General features: G+C 36.3%; 1 protein-coding gene across 1 annotated transcript in view; it reads right to left on the reverse strand.

Annotated features, from left to right (window-relative positions):
* Nucleotides 1–21,345, reverse strand: part of LOC149083293 (DNA excision repair protein ERCC-6-like) — a 435,993-nt gene that overhangs the window by 263,150 nt on the left and 151,498 nt on the right. The window contains exon 12 of the mRNA XM_089236536.1: nucleotides 8,530–8,706. Within this exon, the coding sequence (XP_089092662.1) occupies nucleotides 8,530–8,706 (177 nt within the window). The remainder of the gene's footprint in view (nucleotides 1–8,529; nucleotides 8,707–21,345) is intronic.

Raw genomic sequence — 21,345 nt, forward strand, 5'->3', positions numbered from 1 at the left:
AGTGATGGACTTCATCAAGAGGACCGGGTTTAAATCCCACTGTCACCACAGAGGTGGTCGGCGGAAGTTGGTTTTCTGTGGTGCCTAACTTCAAAGCGAAAATGTGAGAGCTGATCTCCCCATTAAAAAGTCTCGCCACAGAGAGCAACAGGCCTATATTGATACAATTATTCAATCATTACATTGCACTCATGGTTAGAAAAACTGATGGTCATTGGCAACAATACACATAACTAGCATTACACAGAACAAACTTGAAGTTAGATTCACAACATGTACACGCACATTCCAACATGTACCAATTTGTTAGAAGTTCTGCAAAGGAATGTGGAAGTAGTGCATAAATAGTTTAGTAGTCAAGTTCGTAGGGTGTCCTCAGGCATTCGTGATTTGGTCAGCTCATTTCTGCATCTTGTACAGGGTTTGTCAATATATATATTTATATTCAAAATATACCTGATGTTTCCGATATTTTCAGTCGAAAATACATATTAAATGTATTAATATGTGTGATTGCAGGATATTTTCATGATTTAAATATCAATGAATTTACACAAGAATTCTTTGAACTTTTCAGCCAGAAATTGGTTAATCAGTAAATAAATAGATTTGGTCAAAAATCAATGTATTTAGTCTGGAATGGTTTGATATTTTCAGTTGAGAATGCATTGACATTTTCAGTCTCATATTTTCATTTGAGAATGGTTTGATATTTTTCATTTGAGAATGGTTTGATATTTTTCATTTGAGAACGGTTTAATATTTTTCATTTGAGAATGGTTTGATATTTTCATTTGAGAAGGGTTTGATATTTTCAGTCTCATATTTTCATTTGAGAAGGGTTTGATATTTTTCATTTGAGAATGGTTTGATATTTTTCATTTGAGAATGGTTTGATATTTTTCATTTGAGAATAGTTTGATATTTTTCATTTGAGAATAGTTTGATATTTTTCATTTGAGAATAGTTTGATATTTTTCATTTGAGAATAGTTCGATATTTTCAGCTGAGAATCATGCATTGATATTTTCAGTCTCATATTTTCATTAGAGTACAGTTTAATATTTTCAGCTGAGAAGGGTTTTGAAGGGTTTGAGTCGAGAAGGGTTTCATTACAAAAGGATCGGATATTTTCACTTGAAAAGGGTTCGATATTTTCTCAAGTGAAAATATTGAATCCTTTTCAAGTGAAGGGATAGATATTCTCATTTGTGAAAGGTTTGATATTTTCAGGCGAGAATGCATTGATATTTGAATTGAAAATATCAAACCCTTATCAAAGGAAAATATCAAACAACCCTTCTCAACTGAAAATATCAAACCCTTCTCAACTGAAAACATCACACCCTTCTCAACTTTTTTTTCCTCCACTGTATTTTCAATTACCCAAATCTTTAATTTTACATGAAATAGTTGGAAAATGTTGACAGAGAAAAACAGCAAACTACTTGGAAAAAGATTGAGGTGGACAGGAGTTGGTTTGGCTGAAGTGACAATTCTTATGATGGTTTGCGCAAAAATTCAGTTCATGACAATGCTATTTTATTTTAGCTTGTGGATCAGTATAAATGAAAATGTTCCTTAGCAAAGGTAGAAAAATCACAAAAAAAAAATCATTTTTAAATGAAAAAATTTGTAAATGAGGGCATACATTAGCGAGGGAATCACCTTTTCTTTCTTTCAAACCAAGCACAACTCACACGGGTCGAAAATGAAAATTTGATTTTTGTAGCAGGAAAAACTATTTTTGTAGTAGCAAAAAAATGTTGTTTTTGTAGCAGTTTTTATCAGTTTTGTAGCACTTTAAAATTTTGGCAGTAAAATAAAATACAGTTTTTATATACATATATGCAGTAGGGATTACATTTACTTCAAGAAACAGTGTTATTTCAGCTCAGAAGAAGGGCATGTCCCCCTCTCACAAGGTACAAAATACATAGAGAATTCCTCTAGAAGAAATAATTATATTTTTTTAAATTTTTATATCAAAAAAAAAATATTTCAGAGAATTCTTGATATTTATATATATATTTTTACATTCTCTACAATATCAACAAATGAGAGGCTTTTAACATAGACATTTTAACACATGACGTTTCAGATTTCAAAAATTTGAAAATGAGTGCTTTTAGATTTAGCTTCTAGACTTGGTAATCACTAATTTACAAAAAAAATCACTGAAGCAGAGCCGGCTTGAAACACTCATTAGAAATGTAATTGTTTGCAATTCCCCTTTTTGCCGCTGATACAGGTCTAAGTAGTGCTTTTGTTCTCTTTAGTTTCAAGCATTTTTCAACATTTGATCTTGTTTCATTCCCCAGAATTTACCCTTCTCATATTTAAAATGATGTTTCTTTTTGAGTTCATTCTTGATCATCACCTCAATTTGATTCAACATACTACATACTTTGAGATAACTTCTTTTGCTGGGTCATTCTTAGAATATATTAAATTTCTGAGAATTTCTTAGGAGTGATTAAAAAAAAACTAGACTTATATTATCTTTAACTTAAACTACAGAAATAAAAACTATAGAATAATGATTAAACTATTAGAAATTTAATAGAATGATTCTACATTCACAAAAAAATTCAATTCCAGTAAATCTATTTTCACTCCCTATTTTTAACAGATTTGTGATTGCTCCATGTGTTTTATTTTCCAGCCTCTTTAACAGATTTTCAGTCTCTTGATTTATTTTTAAGTTTTCTATTATTCAGTTCTACATCCTCTTCATATGTCATTTCCTTTTACGTCATTCACCAGCATGTTTAGTGTTCAATATAAAAATGGTTTCCAGATGAGCATTAATTAAAATCACTGGTCTAGACCATGGTCATGGTTGGTTTCAAAGGAACAAAAAGATAATTTATGTAAGTGTTGCGCTTGATATGTGTTCAAGTGTTGCGATCTATATTCCAAATCAAAAATGAGAATGAAAATCTTTTCTGCAAATTTCAAACTATGACTGTTTTGGATGGAATAATTGGCAGAAACCATTGAAATTTTTGATTCATTTCATCTAGCTGAAACACAACTCAGATAGTATACAATAAATGATATAGTATACAATAAACCGATTATGATGGCGTCAGGGTTGTTTGGTTACCTTGGATTTAACCAAGTGGTTTTTTTTAAAAAGAACCAGTTTGATTTTTTTTCAAAAAATCAAATAAAAGTGGTCTAAATAATATTTTTTTCCTTCAAAAATATTTTATTGGTTCATTTATTAGTCAAAATTTTTCATTTTTGCCACATTTTATATTCTTGGGATACATGCTGGAAGTATATTTTTAAATGGCATAAGATGGTATAAGTGGTTTTTTTCAAAAAGTCTCATAAAAGAGGCCTGAATATATATATTTTTTTCATATAAAGTATCATAGTTAATTAAAGTGATATACATAAGAAAAAATTTCTCATTCTTACCACATTTTCTAACTTTTTGCTGCATTCTGATGCTCTACCTTTAGCAAATTGATGAATAAGGATTGCATCACACATCTAAATGTAGTAGTTAAATTACCTCAGACATTTTCATTTTCTTTCCCATAAGAAGTAGCACATCTCCTACTGTAAATCTCCCAGTCTTAATATTCAATAGTTATTTTTTTTATACTTTCATGGTTAAAGCCCAGTTAATCAAGGTTCTACTGTATAGTAGTAACAGTTTTATGAAAAATAATCAGCTATATGCAGGGTGATAATAATTAAAGTTTTGATTCAAAAACTATACAATAAGTACTGGTCAAAATGACGTGGAAATTTGCATGGATAATCCTGAAGCAATGGAGTTCTCTTTGGCGAAAGAAAAAAGTGCAAAATGTGCAAGTAGATGATGCTGAACTTGGCTAGCAGTATAATCTATTGTGTGCAGCCACATCATTTCTGCACTTCCACAGCATCAGTGTGTGGATAGAGCAACCCCTGTGAAGATGCACATTGTAATACCAGTAAAGCAGCTGCTGAAGCCCCATTTTAACAATAACAGTATGACATGACACGTGGCCAGCCATCAGTTCCCCTGACCTTAACCCTTGCAACTTCTGGCTGTGGGGGTACCTCAAAATGTTATGAACAGTGGTCGGATCGCAAACTTTGGTGAATTACAAGCTCCAGCACATCCCCTACATGTTAGAAGTTCCTCAGGAATATTAATGTGAGACGCATTTGGTTTAATAAAGGTGAATTGCAAGCGCATCCACATCATGACCATGGCATACTTTGATGTGTTGTTGAACAAGAATTTTTGTGCTTTCACCTCATAGCCAGAACAACAGGCACAAATTAATTGTGTGTCCAGGTGGACAACATTTTAAACATTTCTTGAGTAAGTTGTAGTTATTTGTTCAATTACTTTTGTTTTTTGTGATGTTTCCATGAATTATGAAATTGTGCTATGCTATTTAATTAAGTTAGCATTTTGGCATGACTGGCTTTTTTTTTTTTTTTTTTTTTTGAAACCGAGCACAACTCAGGTCTATCGCCATGGGCAATTTACTACCTAGTGAGTTGTGCCGGAAGTGTAAGTGTGTGTACCTAATAGTCTGAGTGCGTATCTAGTGTTGTGTATGATTTTTCAGTGCTGCCATCTATATCTCAGAAGTGAAGTGAGTGATGTGTAGTGACTGAATATTTGTACTGTTTGTAGGACTGCCGCTCTCTGTGGCGAGACTTTTTAACGGGGAGATCGGCTCGCATTTGCGCCTCGAAGTTGGGAACCACAGAAAACCAACTTCAGCCGACCACCTCTGTGGCGACGGTGGGGCTCGAACCCGGGTCCCCGCGATGCGAGTCCGTCACTATGACCACTCGACCACCACAGCGGCTGGCATGACTGGCTATTGTCTCCATTCTGCAAGCAAATTTCCCACGTGTTGGATGATGTCATTAATTTTACATTGTCGATTAAAATTTCATATCTCCCCTTTACCAAATGAAATTCCATTTTTTCAGGCATATTCATGTCAATTTTCAAGTCATTCTGACAATCGTTCTTTTTTTACAGTGTTTCGAAATCAGAACCTTAGTTATAATCACCCTGTATATCGTAAATCATTGCTAATTAATCTGCATTATTTATGCTTCATTAAATAGATTATATTTACCTAATTTTTATTATAGTTTTATAAAAATAGTTTAATTATATTAAAGTGAAGTAATTGAACAAATAACTACAACTTACTAAAGTAATGTTAAATATGTTGCCCACCGTGTTCTAGCTATGAGTTCAAAGCACAAAAATTCTTGTTCAACAACAGATCAGAGTATGCCATGGTCATGATGTGAAAATGTGCTTGCAGTTCACCTTTATTAAACCAAACATGCTGCCACATTAATATGCCTGAGAAACTTCTAACGTATAGCAGATGCGCTGGAGCTTGCAATTCACCAAAGTTTGCAATCCGACCACTGTTCATAACATTTTGAGGTACCCTCCACAGCCAGAAGTTGCAAGGGTTAAGGTCAAGTGAACTGATGGCTAGCCAGGTGTCGTGCCATCCTGTTATTGTCAAAATGGGTCTTCAGCAGCTGCTTTACTGGTATTGCAATGTGCATCTTGATAGAAGTTGTTCTATCCACACACTGATGCTGTGGAAGTGCCGAAATGATGTGGTTGCACAAAATAGATTATACTGCTGGCCAAGTACAGCATCGCCTACTTGCACATTCCACACTTTTTTTCTTTTACGAAAAAAATTTCTATTGCTTCAGGAGTATCCATGCAAATTTTCAAGTCATTCTGACCACAGTACTTATTGTATAGTTTTGGAATCAAAACTTGAATTATAATCACCCTATATATAGCTGATTATTTTTCATAAAACTGTTACTACTATACAGTAGAACCTTGATTAACTGGGCTTAACCATGAAAGTATAGAAAAAACTGTTGAATATTAAGGATGGGTGATATACAGTGAGATGTGCTACTTCTTATGGGAAAGAAAATTAAAATGTCCTTGAGGTAATGTAACTACTGATACACTAGTCTTTGTCCTTTAGGGACAGCTGGTGTCTTTATTGGATTATAGGACCATCTGCACCTAACATGATGGTGTCACTACTGCTGCTGCTTCTTTGTGAAGGGAAAAAGAAACCCTGTGAGATAATACACTACTATATTTAGATGTGTGATGCAATCTTTATTCATGAATTTGCTTAAGATAGAGCATCAGAATGTAGCCAAAGGTTAGAAAATATGGTAAGAATGAGAAATTTTGGCTTAACTGTATATAACTTTAAATAACTAAGATAATTTATATGTGAAAAAATATATATATTCAGGCCACTTTTATGAGACTTTTTGAAAAAAACCACTTATACCATCTTATGCCATTTGAAGATATACCATCAAAATGTACCCCCAGAATATAAAATGTGGTAAAAATGAAAAAGTTTGGCTAATAATGAACCAATATGATATTTTTCTAGTACAAAATTATATTTAGACCACTTTTATTTAATTTTTTGAAAAAAACCACAATAAAGACAATAAAGACACCACATGGTTTAAACCAAACAACCCTGCCACAAAACCCTATTTTTTTGGTTTTTTACCAACCATGGATGGTGTGAATACAAGGATTCTTAAAGCTTTTAGCATTAAGAATATTTATTACATTTGACTTTATAAATGAGTCTATTGCTCAACAATATTTTCCTCATCCTTTGAAATGTGGCACAATTATTACCGTTTTTATAAAGCAGGAGATAAAAATATCTTAAATAATTACTGCCCTATTTCTATTCTTCCTATCTTTTCTAAATTAATCGAAACAGCAGTGAAAAATAGACTACTAACTTTTTTAAACAGTAAATTTTTTGCCCCTAATCAATCTGGTTTCTTGGGAAATCGAGGTTCACAGAACTGCTGCCTCCAACATTTCATCCCTGAAATCTTGTCCCTGGCAGGTTTTCTCCCCGGTACATTTGGCCCCCGAAAAGGTAGTAAAAGAAACTGAAACCAGTGCGATGCTTTTACCAATACATGTAAAAAAAAACAAGAAATACATAGTTCTTTTGATAGAAAAATTGCAAGGAATATGATGTTTCATAGTTATGGTATCACATGTTCAAAATTCAAAATTAAACGTGATTCCTCTGAGATAGTCAATTGCATTGCGGTTTTGGAAATCGAGAACAATTATTTTGATCCTGGCTATCTATACAGTAGTTAAATTCGTCCCAGCATGTTTGCATCCACTGCTGCTGTTATGTGTATGTTCAGTTCGGCTAATGTAGCTGGAAGGGGAGAAACATAAACGCAATCTTTTATAAACCCTGACAAGAAGATATCACACATTGTGAGGTCCGGCGATCGTGGAGTCCATTGATGTTTAACAGAATCGTCAGATCCTGTATGACCGATCCATTGTTTAGGAATGCAATTGTTCAAAAATTCTCGAACGTCCAAACTCCAGTGTGGTGGTGTCCCATCCTGCTGGAAAATAAAGTCATCCGAATCGGTTTCTAACTTTAGGAAAACCAATCTTGACAAAAACCAAAATGGTGACCGAAGGAAGAGCATTAGTGCTACCTGTTGGCAACTGCATAAAACTCGAGATTTTCCTCTTTCTACCTATACATTATCAAAGAGGATTAAAGCTGAATAGTTATAACTTTTTTAAATCGAATGAATCTTTTTGAAACATCCTGTATATTCCTTTCTACTTTTCTTTAAATCTAGATTTGTTTCTTTCACGAGTCGAGCAGGAAGGCGCTATATTGGTTAACTTAGACAACATAACTTGAAAGTTATGATGGTGAAGAAATGATAAAAAGAACTGCTGAGAAATTGAATGCGAAAGAAAAACTAGATTAGATGATTTTGTGATGATTCACAGAGATTTAGAATGTAGAGAAAACCTAACTGAAAATGACATAATTCTCACTATCAACCTGAATGTGAAATGTCCCTGTCATAGGAAGGAAAAATTCAGGTGTTGAACATCGAAAGTGTTGCAAGCGCTATTGGCACTATAAAATGTTTTTTGAGAGGCATGAAAGAACATACAGAAAATTGTTTATCATCATTAATTGAAATAGAAAATTTCTAAAGTTCCAAGAAACAAATGACAATTTTAAATTATTTTTGCTGCACATGGTAGAAAAATATAGGTTTTGGCCCTACACAGTATTTTCTTGGTATAATGTGAATACTCTATTATGTATTTTATTTTTTTTTCCAACCACATACATTTTCATTCCAACATTAAAATTTTTTTTTTTTCATTTCGTCAATACAATGTACTATAATTCGCCAGAGAAGCTGAAATTTGATTTTCTTTAAAACATTCGATATAATAACCTCCCAATATAACGTCTTTTTTCCGTGGAACAAAGGGAGTCATTATAACGAGCGTTGACTGTATTAATCTTTACATAGAGAGATACTTTTAATTTTTGAATATTTATTCATGAGATGGATAGAAAACTTTTTTTCATTGTTCTTTTTTTATCGAAATAACTTTTTTTATTGTTCTTGATAATAGATGTGATAATTTCACTGAATAAAATTTGAATATACCTGTACTTGTGAAGCATTTGCATATCCACCTAAAACAATAGGCACTGAAAACTGTTGCATGAATACTGGCAAAGTACCAAGTTTTCCAGGAAAAACAAAATCAAATAAAGACCATAGCTCTTTCAGATTATTTTGGATAGGAGAGCCAGACAAGATGATTCTGTGAGCAGTTTTGAACTGGAATTTATGATAAAAAAAAAGATATAAAACTATTATTTAAACAATACAGAAAAAAAAAGACTTTTAGTAATTCACATTTCACACCATATTATCAAGCATTGTTAGAGGAAAAAATGTTTGACATCAGGCACAAAAATTGAAGCCGCTGTGGCAACCCTATGGGCTGACAAACCCAAACAAACTGCTCTTTTCCCTATACTTAACATGAGTTTTGCTGGATCGAATTCTTATAAAATATTAATTAAATAAATTTAAGCACCATAACTGTTTAATGCGTCTTCAGGTAATCTACATCAGTGGTTCTCAACCGGGGGCCCCCTAGGATATTCCAAGGGGACATGGATGAAAATCTCGCAAAAGGGGAGCCACAGCTGCTAAAGCAGGGCCATGAAGAAATTTGTACAAAGAGTGATAAAAAAAATTAAATTTCAAACAAAATGCATAGAATATTTTTTTTCACAATTTTTCCCTATTAAAGTAACATTAACAAGAGGAAAGAAAAGTGTTGCATGTAATCTGGGTAGTTTTACGACATAACGTTGTGGGGCTGACAGAGTAAGCCATGACACAAACTATAGAAGCAGCTTTAGCATGATTGGAGTAACTTTAAAAACAGGAAATTGTTTGTGTTCTAAGACTTTTCACACAAAGAGGCTACCATTAAAAATGCAGACAAAGATTTGTTGACCATTTATCAATATTCTTTTGAGTGCTGATTATAGTGATGGTAGTAGTATTACCAACGGGCATGGCCCCCACAAGGGGTGGGCTGACAAGGCTCCAGCCCTGGGACCCGGTGCAATTTTAATCATTTTTTTTGTTTTTTCACGCTATAAATTCATCATAAAGGGCCCCGCGAAAGTCTGGTTAGGGTAAAAGATCTCAGCCTAGGAGCCCTGCTTCAGGATGTGGGGGGCCATGCCAATGGGCCATTTGTAATTTTTCTCCTCCCCTTTTCTCTGTATTCCACATAATCACTAATAAAGTATTGTCTTAAAATGAGTGCATACGATCCTAAGACCCCCATGACAACACAACCAAAACTCATCATATATGGCGTTCTGAGTAATACAACTGACCAACTAGTTATTGACGCCATATCTACAATCGCGCAGGCACCCGAGCAGATCAACATAGATTCTAGAATCTCGGCCAAACCAGACACAACACACATTGTAGTGGCAGTCCCTGCTAGGGTACTAGAACGCATTTTGCTGGCAAAATCACTTTTCATACACTGGGAAAATTACCGAGTGCGTGAGTACCTTCAAGTACGACGCTGCACAAGGTGCCAATCCCACAAACACACCACAGGCCAGTGCCAGTCAGAAACACCGTATTGCGCCACCTGTTCCGGTAGGCACAATACTTACACATGCACGGAGGATCGTGTCAGGTGCATCAACTTTTTAATGGGCAATGACGACCACTACACAAAATACCCGACAGGACACAGAGCATCATCCCCGACATGTCATTGCTACAGGGCTTTAACCAAATGGCTGAGGAAGAAAATAAACTACAAATAATTCTCTTAATATTTTAAATAAAAAATTCCCTCCGTAAAATTAGCTACTACAAAACTGAATCCTAAATTTAAAAATGAGCTCAAATAGAATGCCAGATGTCATGTCCCACCTCTTTCCTACACAATTAATTAATAAATCTAGCATTAAACTAATCCAACTTAATTGCGACCACACGAAAGCAGCCATGGATAAACTTCCAATAATCTCAAATAAATACCAAATCGACATATTCCTCATCCAGGAGCCCTACATATTCCTCATCCAGGAGCCCTACATCTACAATAAAAGAATACCCAATATCCCAAAATCATGGTCGGTCTGGCTCGCAAAAGAAAATAAAGCCGCGATAATCTGTCCTAACCAAAACATAAAACCAATTTTAATAGAAACCCTTAATCACACCGTCGCAGTTAAACTTTCTTTCGACAACAAGCCTCTTACTCTGATTTCAGCCTACGCCCCTCCCCATGGTGACCTGAAAGAAACACTCGCTGAAATTGCAATTATCCTCGATGCAATCAAACCGGAACAAGCACTGATCGGGTCTGATCTAAACGGGCAAAATCCGCTATGGAACTATCCGAGGCTTAACAGTAGAGGCAAAGGGATAGAGCAATTCATTGGCGGACATGATCTTTTTCTCCATCACTCAAACTCAGACCCACCGTCATATGTCCATGGCGACAAAAAAGGCTGGCCCGACCTAACTCTCACAACAAACACAGAAATAGTGCAATGTCTAAATAGAAATATAACAACAGACTTCTCAGCCAGCCTTCATAAATACATTCTGATAGAACTAAACATCTCTGCCAACACTATCTCACTCACAAGATTCAAAAGTAAATTCGGTCTCTCTAAACTTAACAAGCATCTCAGGGACATCCCCAAATTAATAACTTTAATAATTGCCACACCTCGGAGGATCTCAACGCCAAAACAGAAGCGTTGGAAAACTTAATTTTCCAGGCTTGCCATAAATCTCTCAAAAAGAAAACATCCAAACTTAATATCAAAACCTCCTGGTGGACCCCCCCAAGTAAATGCCGCACAAAATAAACTCAAAGCTCTACAGCTTAGAACACAAAAAGCCTCCCCAGATGAAAACCCCAGACTTTATATAATATTTAAACGTGAAAGAGCAAAATTTTATAAACTAATTCGCAAATCAAAAAGAGAAACCTTCAGAGACTTCTGTAATAAAGCTTCTAATCCTTATGGTAAACAATATAAAAGTTAAATCCAAAAGCACCATCCCCTCCCAGCTTTTCAAACTTCTTGGAGAAGATGCACAAGGAACCCAAAGAGATTTTGCTAATATAATTCTGGAAAAACTCTTTCCCACACCACCTAACACGTCCTCCGCACAGAGCACGAACACTATGACATCGTCGAACTACAATGACCCTCCATTCAGTCCGGCCGAAGTGGATAGGATTATAAAACTGATCCCGACAAACAAAGCCACCGGTCCTGATAGTATTGACGGCCCGATAATCAAGCATGTACACAAACAATACCCAACTCTTTTCCTCACGCTGTTCAACAAATGCCTCGAACTAAAAACATTCCCCAACATCTTTAAGATAGGGCAAGTAATACTCTTTCAAAAACCAGATGTAATCGACTCGTATCGTCCAATAACCCTTTTGCCTGTAGGAGGTAAGGTCTTGAAAAACTTTTGACTCAAAGACTCAACTTTCACCTGGAATCTCAAAACTATAACTCTAACCTTCAATTTGGCTTTAGGTCAGGTAATTCTATAGATGATGCCCTCAACCTAATACTCACTAAAATTAACGAATTCAAGAGCAAAGAACTGGACGTCGCCTTTATAAGTATCGATATTAAAGGAGATTTTAACAACCTGACCTATTCCTCAATAAACCAAGAACTGTCCAAAGCTCCCCTCCCTAACAATATTAAATCAATGTTTTCGGACCTCCTAGCAAATAGACATGTCTTAATCACAACACCGGAAGGCCTAGCGGTTAGAAAACAGGATATTGGCTGTCCACAGGGTTCGTGTAGCAGACCAGCTTTATGGAATCTTGTGGCCAATCAAGCCCTAAAAATCCCCCTCCCGGAAGATGCCCATATCCAAGCCTTTGCTGATGACTTTGCCTTTGTGATAGGGTCAGTAAATGTATCACAGCTAGTGACAAAGGCAACTAAAATTCTTAACGATTTTTCGGATGATTTAACGATTTTTCTTAGTGAACATAACCTCAAAATCTCAACAGAAAAAACACAATTTCTCTGTTTCACAAAAAATAAATATCCCCCTAGGATCAAAATTAATGGTAAAAATATTAAATGCGTAAGCAATCTCAAATATTTAGGCGTAACCATCCAAAAAGACCTCGGCTGGCAATCACACATCAATGAACGCAAACTAAAAGTGACTCGCTTCCATTTTAAACTAAAATAGCAGGAAAATCCCGGGGCATCTCACAAAGCATTAAGAAAACTATCTACAAGACGGTGGTCGAGAGATTCTTGGCCCATGGCGCCTCAGCTTGGTATAGGCATCCAACCAAAAAAACACAACAGGCCTTAGATAGTGCACAGAGGAAATTTCTTTTAACAATAACCGGAGCCTATGACACAACAGCTACGCTGGGACTCCAAGTGATCACAGGCAACTGCCCACTACACCTAAAGCTCCAAATGGAAGCAGTCTACACAAACACAGTTAGTTTTAGGAAAAAACATTCAACCAGAACTTCTAGACTTTGACCCCCAATAACTTTGAAGCACGGGAGCATGGCTGGCACCACCACCCCTCCTGCTCAACTATCCCCAATCAAATTTCGATTGACGGCCACGATATAAAACTAGCAAACACCCACATATACACAGATGGCTCCAAAACCGATGAAGGCGTCGGAGCAGCCTATTGTGTATACACAAACAATACAGAAAAGCAAACGTGGCAAGCAGCGCTAGATAAAAACAATAGTAACTTTCAAGCAGAATTGTTAGCGATAGAAGCAACTGCACAATACGCAACGGGAGCAGAAGAGCGAGTTTTAATAAAAACTGATAGCCACTCCTCCCTTCAAGCACTTCTAGATCCAACAAATAGAAACACAATAGTACGTGTATTGAGGCGGCGTCTATTAAATAACCAAAACATTTTCCTAGGTTCGACCAAGGCCCATGTAGGTAATCTTGGAAATAAGAGAGCAGATTCTCTAGCCAAAGCTGCAATCAACTGTGACAATAAACTTGATAACCCTTTCCAGGGTTCATACAAAATTTTCAAAATGAAAAGTAAGGAGTTTTTAAGGACTTTTTAAGGAGTTTCAAGCAGTTTTTAAGGAGTCATGGCAAACTTCATAACTTACAAGTTTTACAGCAAAAAAAAGGGGGCGGGGCACATATGCAAATTTATTTTGAATTTGCAAACAAACTTCCCCCTCTTCTCAAAAATATAGATCTAGAAGTGGTTCAAAAATTACAAGTTTTGATTTGTTACCCGACATCATAAGAATTCATAAAATAATCAATCCACGTACATGCTTTCTGTCATCACCAAAGTGTTCTAAAACCTTCAAGTGTTAGTCAAAAATATAACTCATAATAGCATCACATAAATTATAAAAATTCTAAAAGTGATATTCATTCCCCCTCCAATTATTCAAAATAAAAACCACAGCCAACAAAGATTTTTCTTACAAAATTATTTATATTTGCAGCAACTCTTCAGGGCTCATATAAAATTTTCAAAATGAAAAGTAAGGAGTTTTTAAGGTGTCATGGGGCCACGCCCCCTCCGAAAAAAAAATTGCACCACTAGACAATAAAAGAAGCCCACATGTGAATTGATTTTCATTTAATTTCTTTTTCAATGTTTCCAAGACTTCAACTTTCAGAATAAAGGGTATGATGGGTAGCAATTTCAGCTGAAAAGAAAGAGATATGCCGTGACTGTACGCACGAGTAACAAGCGACAAGAGAACACAAATTTGAACAGTAACAGAGCATGATGATCAAGATTAGGTATTGAGAAGTGTAGTAAGAAAGAACAGAGAGAGTTACGGTAGTATATAGTATTAAAATGATTTAAAGAAATCGGAAGTGATGTATTGAGTTCGCAATAAATTTTGTTTTTATCTTGCTTGAGCTGTGGCCACTTCTGCCAGAGAGAGATACAAATACAACGCCACAACAGGCAAAATGTCCAACGAGGTGGCTAAGAAAAAGATGCCCATAAAAATATGGATGTCATATTTCAAAAATACAGCAACCCAATTAAAAATGCAATGATCTGCGGCATAATCACGGATCACTTATATGATGCGCGGGACAGCTCCAGAGCATTTGGATCCGCTAAGTATTTGAAGATCACTAGAGTGGCTCTGTAGGGGACTCAATAGGGAGAATGTTAGTTCAGGTGCCCACAAACTAGTGAAAAGTTTTACTCGTTTTTCGCGCACCGAGTAAGGCGCCATTAAGAATATTTCATATTTTTTATAAAGGGTGGTTGATGACGTAAGAATCATCCAACCCCCCCCCCTCCACGTCATCAAGTCAGCAAATCGAAAATCCCCCATCCATGCTGACGTAATACTTGAATGACCCCTAACATAAAGATACCCGAAAGTTATTTTCAGAAGGTTAAGGTTAAAAAAAGTGGGTTCAGCTATAGCGGCCGATCGGCTCGTCCTCCCCCCTCCCCTCCTGTAAAACCAGACGTGGCTCGGGCTGTCACTTTTAAAAGCCGGGTTTTACTAGCAGGTTTTCTATGCCACGCGCAACGTGAATCACCCAGCGCTACACGCCGTCTATTCATCAATATGAAAAGCAGTACGACTGTTTTCCTATAGAGCGCAATACGGCTCACGACAGCGCTTTACATCGGGCGTGATTGGCAGACTGCTTCTAGTGAGTTAAGCGTCGTGTGCCGTGCGTTTCAGCGATCTTCCCTTCATTTTTGTGTTGTGTCTCTTCCCTTTAAACCGGATAGAGTAGATGACGCCAGGGTCATATAGCCATCCTGAGCCGATGCGCCACGCTTGGAAAACGCAAATGCGTAACGCCATTATGTAACTCATTTCTGCCGACACGAAATGATCCAGTTAGGTTCACGCGGCGCAAAAAGCCTACTCCTAGGAAAACCTGGCTTCAGGAATGAACGCTCGTTACGAGATCCCAGGAGATATAAACCCATTCTCTCTCATGGAATCTTGTGTGTGGATAGAGCCTGTACCTCCTTTTTTTTTTTTGCCTTTTTATTTACTGCAACCAATCTGCGAAACAGATTCGCTTTCCCCACTGGACTTCAGTTTTTAGCATTTTAAGGCGCGGCGGCGAAAAGATACGCTTGTCGTCATCCCTTACTCGAAATTTTTTTTCCTTTCTTTTGCAGTAGCGAGTTGTAATGTGAATAAAACACGTCAAAAAAACTACGGAAAGCAGTGACATTTTGCGGTTTCTCGGAATTTTCGTAATGAGATATTGGCTGTAAGCAAATAGGAAGGAGGGATAAAATAGGAATAATACGAGAGAATTGCGGTAAAAAAAAAGACGATTGCGGCAAAAGTAGGAAAATAGTAGGATAAATAGGAAAGCTGCGAGGTCTGCACTCAGTATACTGCGTAATATAGGAGGTTCGAGACATCGTTTCGCCACATAAGTAAAAACTTTCTCACCACTGGGCATGGGGGAATTTTCGGCTACTGGTTCAGCGGAGTGATGTCGTTCTACGGACCATCGATTTCCAACGCTGACCAGTTTGCGACATAGGCAGGAAAACACGTCAAAACTAGCGATTCGGTAAAAAATCACATTTTTAGAAGCAAAAGCGTATAATCGTATTAATTTATTAAATACGACAAAAAAGTTTTATCAGGCGTTGTTGTTGCAACCGTAACGGTTGGCAGGTATGCACAACCATTGGATGTTCCAATCCCATCCCCTGCTTTCACATTTCCTATTATAAAGGGAGAGCGCGTTTTTTTTTTAAATCTTTTCTTCCTCTTTATATTGGGGGGAAGCTTCCTCTTATTTTTTTAGGCAATGCTATTCATCACCGTGGGGAACGCCTATTCTAAAAAAGATCATCCCTTCAGAGAGAAAAAAAAAAAAAAAAAGACTTTTTCAGGCGTGGCTGCAAAAAGTAAGGAGTTATAAGGGCCCTTCCAGAGGGAAATGAAAAGTAAGGAGTTTTTAAGGAGTTTGTAAGGATGTGCGAACCCTGCTTTCCCACTAACGCTCCTGAAACGACAACTTAACCCTTCAATCGGCGAAGACGTGTTGACGCGTCATGAAAATTCCTTCGAAAACGGGCGAGGACGCGTTGACGCGTCCTGGTCAGGCCAGTGCTTTCCCCTAGTTGCTTTGTTTGAGACTTGTCACCCATGCAGTTTGACGAGCTCCTCCCTCTGCATTCAGTAATGCTGATCTCATTGTAGGATGCTCTTCACTGGCACATAATACAGCAAGCAGACATGAATAAAGGACACTGTGTTCTCTATTATGTACTATAATAGAGAACACACATAAGAACTTGAATAGCGAAATCTCTGTGCGGGTGTGTGTGGTTATAACTGTGCGTTTAAGAAAACTCGTTTTTTTTTCTTGTGTGAAGAGCACTTTTTCTTAATATTCCCAAAGAACTTCGGAAACATCGTAATATAATTGATTGCACTTGTTAAATACAGCAATAGTTCTGACAAGTTCAAAATTTTAAACTTTTAAAATTAACTTTCTTAAGAAATTAAATATCAAGATTTCTTTCTCTAAAAATTATCATTTCTTGAATAATTGTAATAATATTTTTTGTAATACTTCTTTGATAATATTTCTTAAATGATTCTTGAGAGTTCGAGAATCATTCAAGAATTGAATAAGTAGGTTAATTCAGTCAGGGCTGCAGCCATAAATTCGGCCAACCCGACAACATCCATTTTGGCACACCTCTGGTCCGTCACACCTTACTTGTTTCATCTTCCCCCCAGGTCCGTAATTAGCATTTCTTTCCGGGAGGTGCACTATGATGATCAATTAGCAAACAAAATGTTTTTTGCATTTACGTTGTGGGAAAAAATATATTTTATTTTTCCCACTTTTCAACCCCGCCCGTTTTACCGGGTGTGTATTATGAATTTTTAACAGAAAAATGGCTGGTATCATAAAACCCTTGAGATTTAATTTCTAAATCACTGCAAAATTTTCATCTTTATATACTGTAGCCTCCCAGAAATCGATGTAGTTTCATTACATATGGTGTTCTGATCGAATAAAACAACTCTTTCTTGATTTTTATTTAACATATTCTACTATCTCAGCATTAATACCGTGATTAAGTTTGAATATATCAGAACATGCAACTTTTCATAGAAGATCACGCAACTCGTGGTAGCGTAAGTTGGGGTATTACTGTATCAAAATAATTATAGGATTTACAATTGCATTATAATTTATAATATTATGATGAGGTAATAAATATAACGGAGGGGAATGTTGCAGCTTGTTATAAACAATATAATAATAGTAATGTGTGTTCTCTCTCAAGGAGGAAGTTCAAAGAGGGCCCCGGTCGCCCCAGCCTAGTTACCCATCTGCACGATAAGTTATCTTAGTGTAAACCGCACCTTTTTGATTTGTTATTAATTTGATATTTATCAAGGAAATCCTTGATTAAAAGAAGTTTCTAAAACAACCATATATATTTTTTCACGCTTTCCACAGTAGTTTCATATTTTGTGGTGGAAATCTGTAGAAACTACGTAAATTCCATAGTAGTTGGCAAGTATGCTTATAATTAAGGCTAGGATTTTCAGGACATGAAAACTGATAAAAAATGCTCCATAAAAAATGACTATGCACCGAAAGACCGAAAATTTGCCTTATGAAGTAAAAATTGATACAAAAATTTACCTTTTCTATTTACAGTAACATTAATTTTAGCAAAATAATATGAGAATGAGGAATATTGAGATGCAATTAATTAATATTACACAACACTGTATATAAAACGACGTTTCATGTACAGTGCTGAAAGAAAATTTCGGATTCCAAGAATAATAGGATAATTGGAATTCTTTTTAAATTGGATAAGGTTTTTTACATCCGTATTTGTATGTGACTAGCCGTATTGAGAGAGAAAGAAAAAGAAAATGTCAGATGGTGTGTACCTCTGTAGTAGATAAACTCTTTCACAAAAACCTTTGCAAATAACACCCCCCCCCCCCACAAGTACATACTGAATTCTTCTATTCATTGACTTATCCATAAGTGTCTATACAATATGTATTGAAAAGTAAATGGAATTTTCTTATCAGTTGGTATGAGAGCTGTGTGTTTGTTGTCAGCAGCGAAGAGTAAAAACATTCTTTCATTATTATTATAGACGCATTTTACAATATATTTTAATGTGCTATAAAATGCTCTATATATATATATATATAATTAAAACAAATAAAATAAGAAGGATTCTAAATATTTTGTGCTTCACGGATCCTTTGTGCCAATAAAGTAAAGGTGACGATGCAATACCGTGAATGATATGCAGAGGGCACCAGAACAGTATAAGGCCAATGGCGGGTCTTAGGGCAGTGTGACCTGTGCAATGGCACAGGGCACCAAATAATAAGAGGTGTCGAAACAAATTGTAATATTTGATGTACATCAAATAGTTCAACACTGTACATTAGGGGCCGTTCAAGTAGTACGTCATCATCGATGGGGGGGGGGGGGGGTTTGGATAATGTTTACGTCATCAACCACCTTTTATGAAAATATGAAATATTTTTAATGGCATCTTACTCGGTGCCCAAAAACGAGAAAAACCTTTCGATAGTTGGTGGGCAATTGAAGTAACATCCCTCCTATTGATAAGTGCCCTACAGAGCCACTTTAGTGATCTCTAAATGTTTCGCTGAGCCGCTTAAGTGCTCTGGAACTGTGCCACGCATCACTTAAATAATCTGAGAATGTGTCGCGGGTAATTTGAGTGATGTAGAACCGCACTGGGAGCCACTTAAATGCTCTAAAACTACGTCACATGTCACTCAAGGGATCTCTAAATGTGTCACGGGTCGCTTAAGTGTTCTGAAAATATGCCACGGGCTGCTTAAATGTTCTGAAAATTGTACCACGGAACACTTAAGCGATCTGTAAATGTGCCGTTTAGTTCATTTTTAATTATTACAAAATTAGGTTTGAAGAGGGCAGGCCGCATCCGCCGGCCAAGGAACTTTATGTGATTTATCATTATATGACTTAAAGGGTGGGTCGCGATGAATTTATTAAAGATAAATTTTTAGTTCATAGCCTTCAAATAACATTGAAATTAACAGAAATTGATTATAATAACATATAAAGGTATTTTCTTCCGAAATTTCAATTTAAAAAAAAAATTTTTGTTTGCATTAAAAAAATAAATTTTATTTTTGATCGTGGAAAAGGGGCACGAGAGAACCCCCCTATGCCCCCCCCCTCGTGTACGTCTCTGATCCCAGAAATATGCATTAGGATTCAGAGGGGCAGAGCTGATGACAAAATTTTGCTGACAAGGGGGGGGGGGGAAGGAGGTCAGCGTTTTGCTTACTTTTGCTGACAAGGGGGGTAGGGGGTCAAAAATGGCTTAAAATTTGCTTACGTAATACTTGAACGGCCCCTTAGAGAGAGAGGGAGTAAAAAATAACTTTCTTTGGTATTTAAAAAAAATTACCATATAAAATAATGTATACATGTAAAATGACCGAGAGATGGAGAAAAAAATTGAAAGTTTGAATATATGCAGTTGATTTTCAGAAAAAGAATCTATAAGCAGTACACCTATATACATGTTACTGCCAAATCCCGAATCGCGACCGATTTGAGACGTGGCCGGCCACTTCGCGAATGCCAAGAGTTTTGGCCAAAATCCGTCTGAATTTCAGAAATGATTCGGGCTTAGACCGGCTATTTCGCAAAGTGGCTGGAAATCCCTGGCCAATGCTTGATGTGCTGATGTCAGGAACAGGAAATCGTTGAGATCAATATTCACAATTGATCTTGAACAATATTTGACAGTTAGTCTATGGAACATTTTGCCCAATTCATATAGTCGATACGTAATTTTCGATTTGATTTTCAATTTAATTTTAAATACAGTACAGAGTATACTACTGCCCCTATATTGGTTTTTATTCCTATTTTACCTGTCAACAGAACTGCAAATTATTTCTTTCATTTAATTTTTGTTGGTCCGAAAAATTATTTTCTTATTCATTTTTGGTCGGGCCACATATTATATCTCCCATTTTTGCTTTCATTTAGCAAACACAGTATAAAATCGAACTGAGAAAAACGAGACGATACATTTTTAATTGGGTTGCTTTATTTTTGAAATAGATGACATCCATATTTGTTATGGGCATATTTTTCTCAGCCACCTCGCTGGGCATTTTGCCTGTTGTGGTGTTGTATTTGTATATTCTCACTAATAGACATGCATTGTCCTCATTTACGAACGTACTTTTGATAAGAAAAGAAATATCTTCCCCCTCTTTTTTTTCAAACTATTCACCAATACGTACTCATTTCTATGCTCGCGTCCCCCCTTCCCCTAAATACTTTCATCCGTATTGAACCAACACTCCCAAAATAACCAACCCACCCTCTTCTTTGGGAGTGTTGAATAAGCTCTTGATTCTTGAGTCCTGATAACAGGTAACTTTTGACAATGGCAGAGATAATCCGACACAGTTTTTTTTTTTCAAGACGATCGATACACGTCTTTTAGCGTGAATTCTTCACGTATCTAAACTTTGTACCAAAAATGGGTAAATGGTAATCCCAGCATTGTTCTATACTAAAGATATTTTGCTCCACAGGTGGAAACGTATATTGGTTTTCTTTGTTAATTTCGGTAATATGCATGGAAGCATCAGATTCGTTTCATTGATTCATTTTCCACCAAATCCTTTCTATTCATTGAATATTAATTCAGTTGGCTCCCATACATCAAGATGTGTTTTGTGTGTCTTTCTTCTAGAACGTTTTCACAGAGTAACAATTTTTTTTCGATGGCTAACGAATGTATGCCTGGACGAATAATTCGTTGTCAGGGCAGATAAGCGAGATGACTACCTCTCGTGGGCACGACTTTCCC

The sequence above is a fragment of the Pholcus phalangioides genome, unplaced genomic scaffold (genome assembly GCF_987345545.1).
Source record: "Pholcus phalangioides strain wild (caught in Gottingen) unplaced genomic scaffold, Ppha-v1.0 ptg000009l_1, whole genome shotgun sequence".
Classification (NCBI taxonomy): domain Eukaryota; kingdom Metazoa; phylum Arthropoda; class Arachnida; order Araneae; family Pholcidae; genus Pholcus; species Pholcus phalangioides.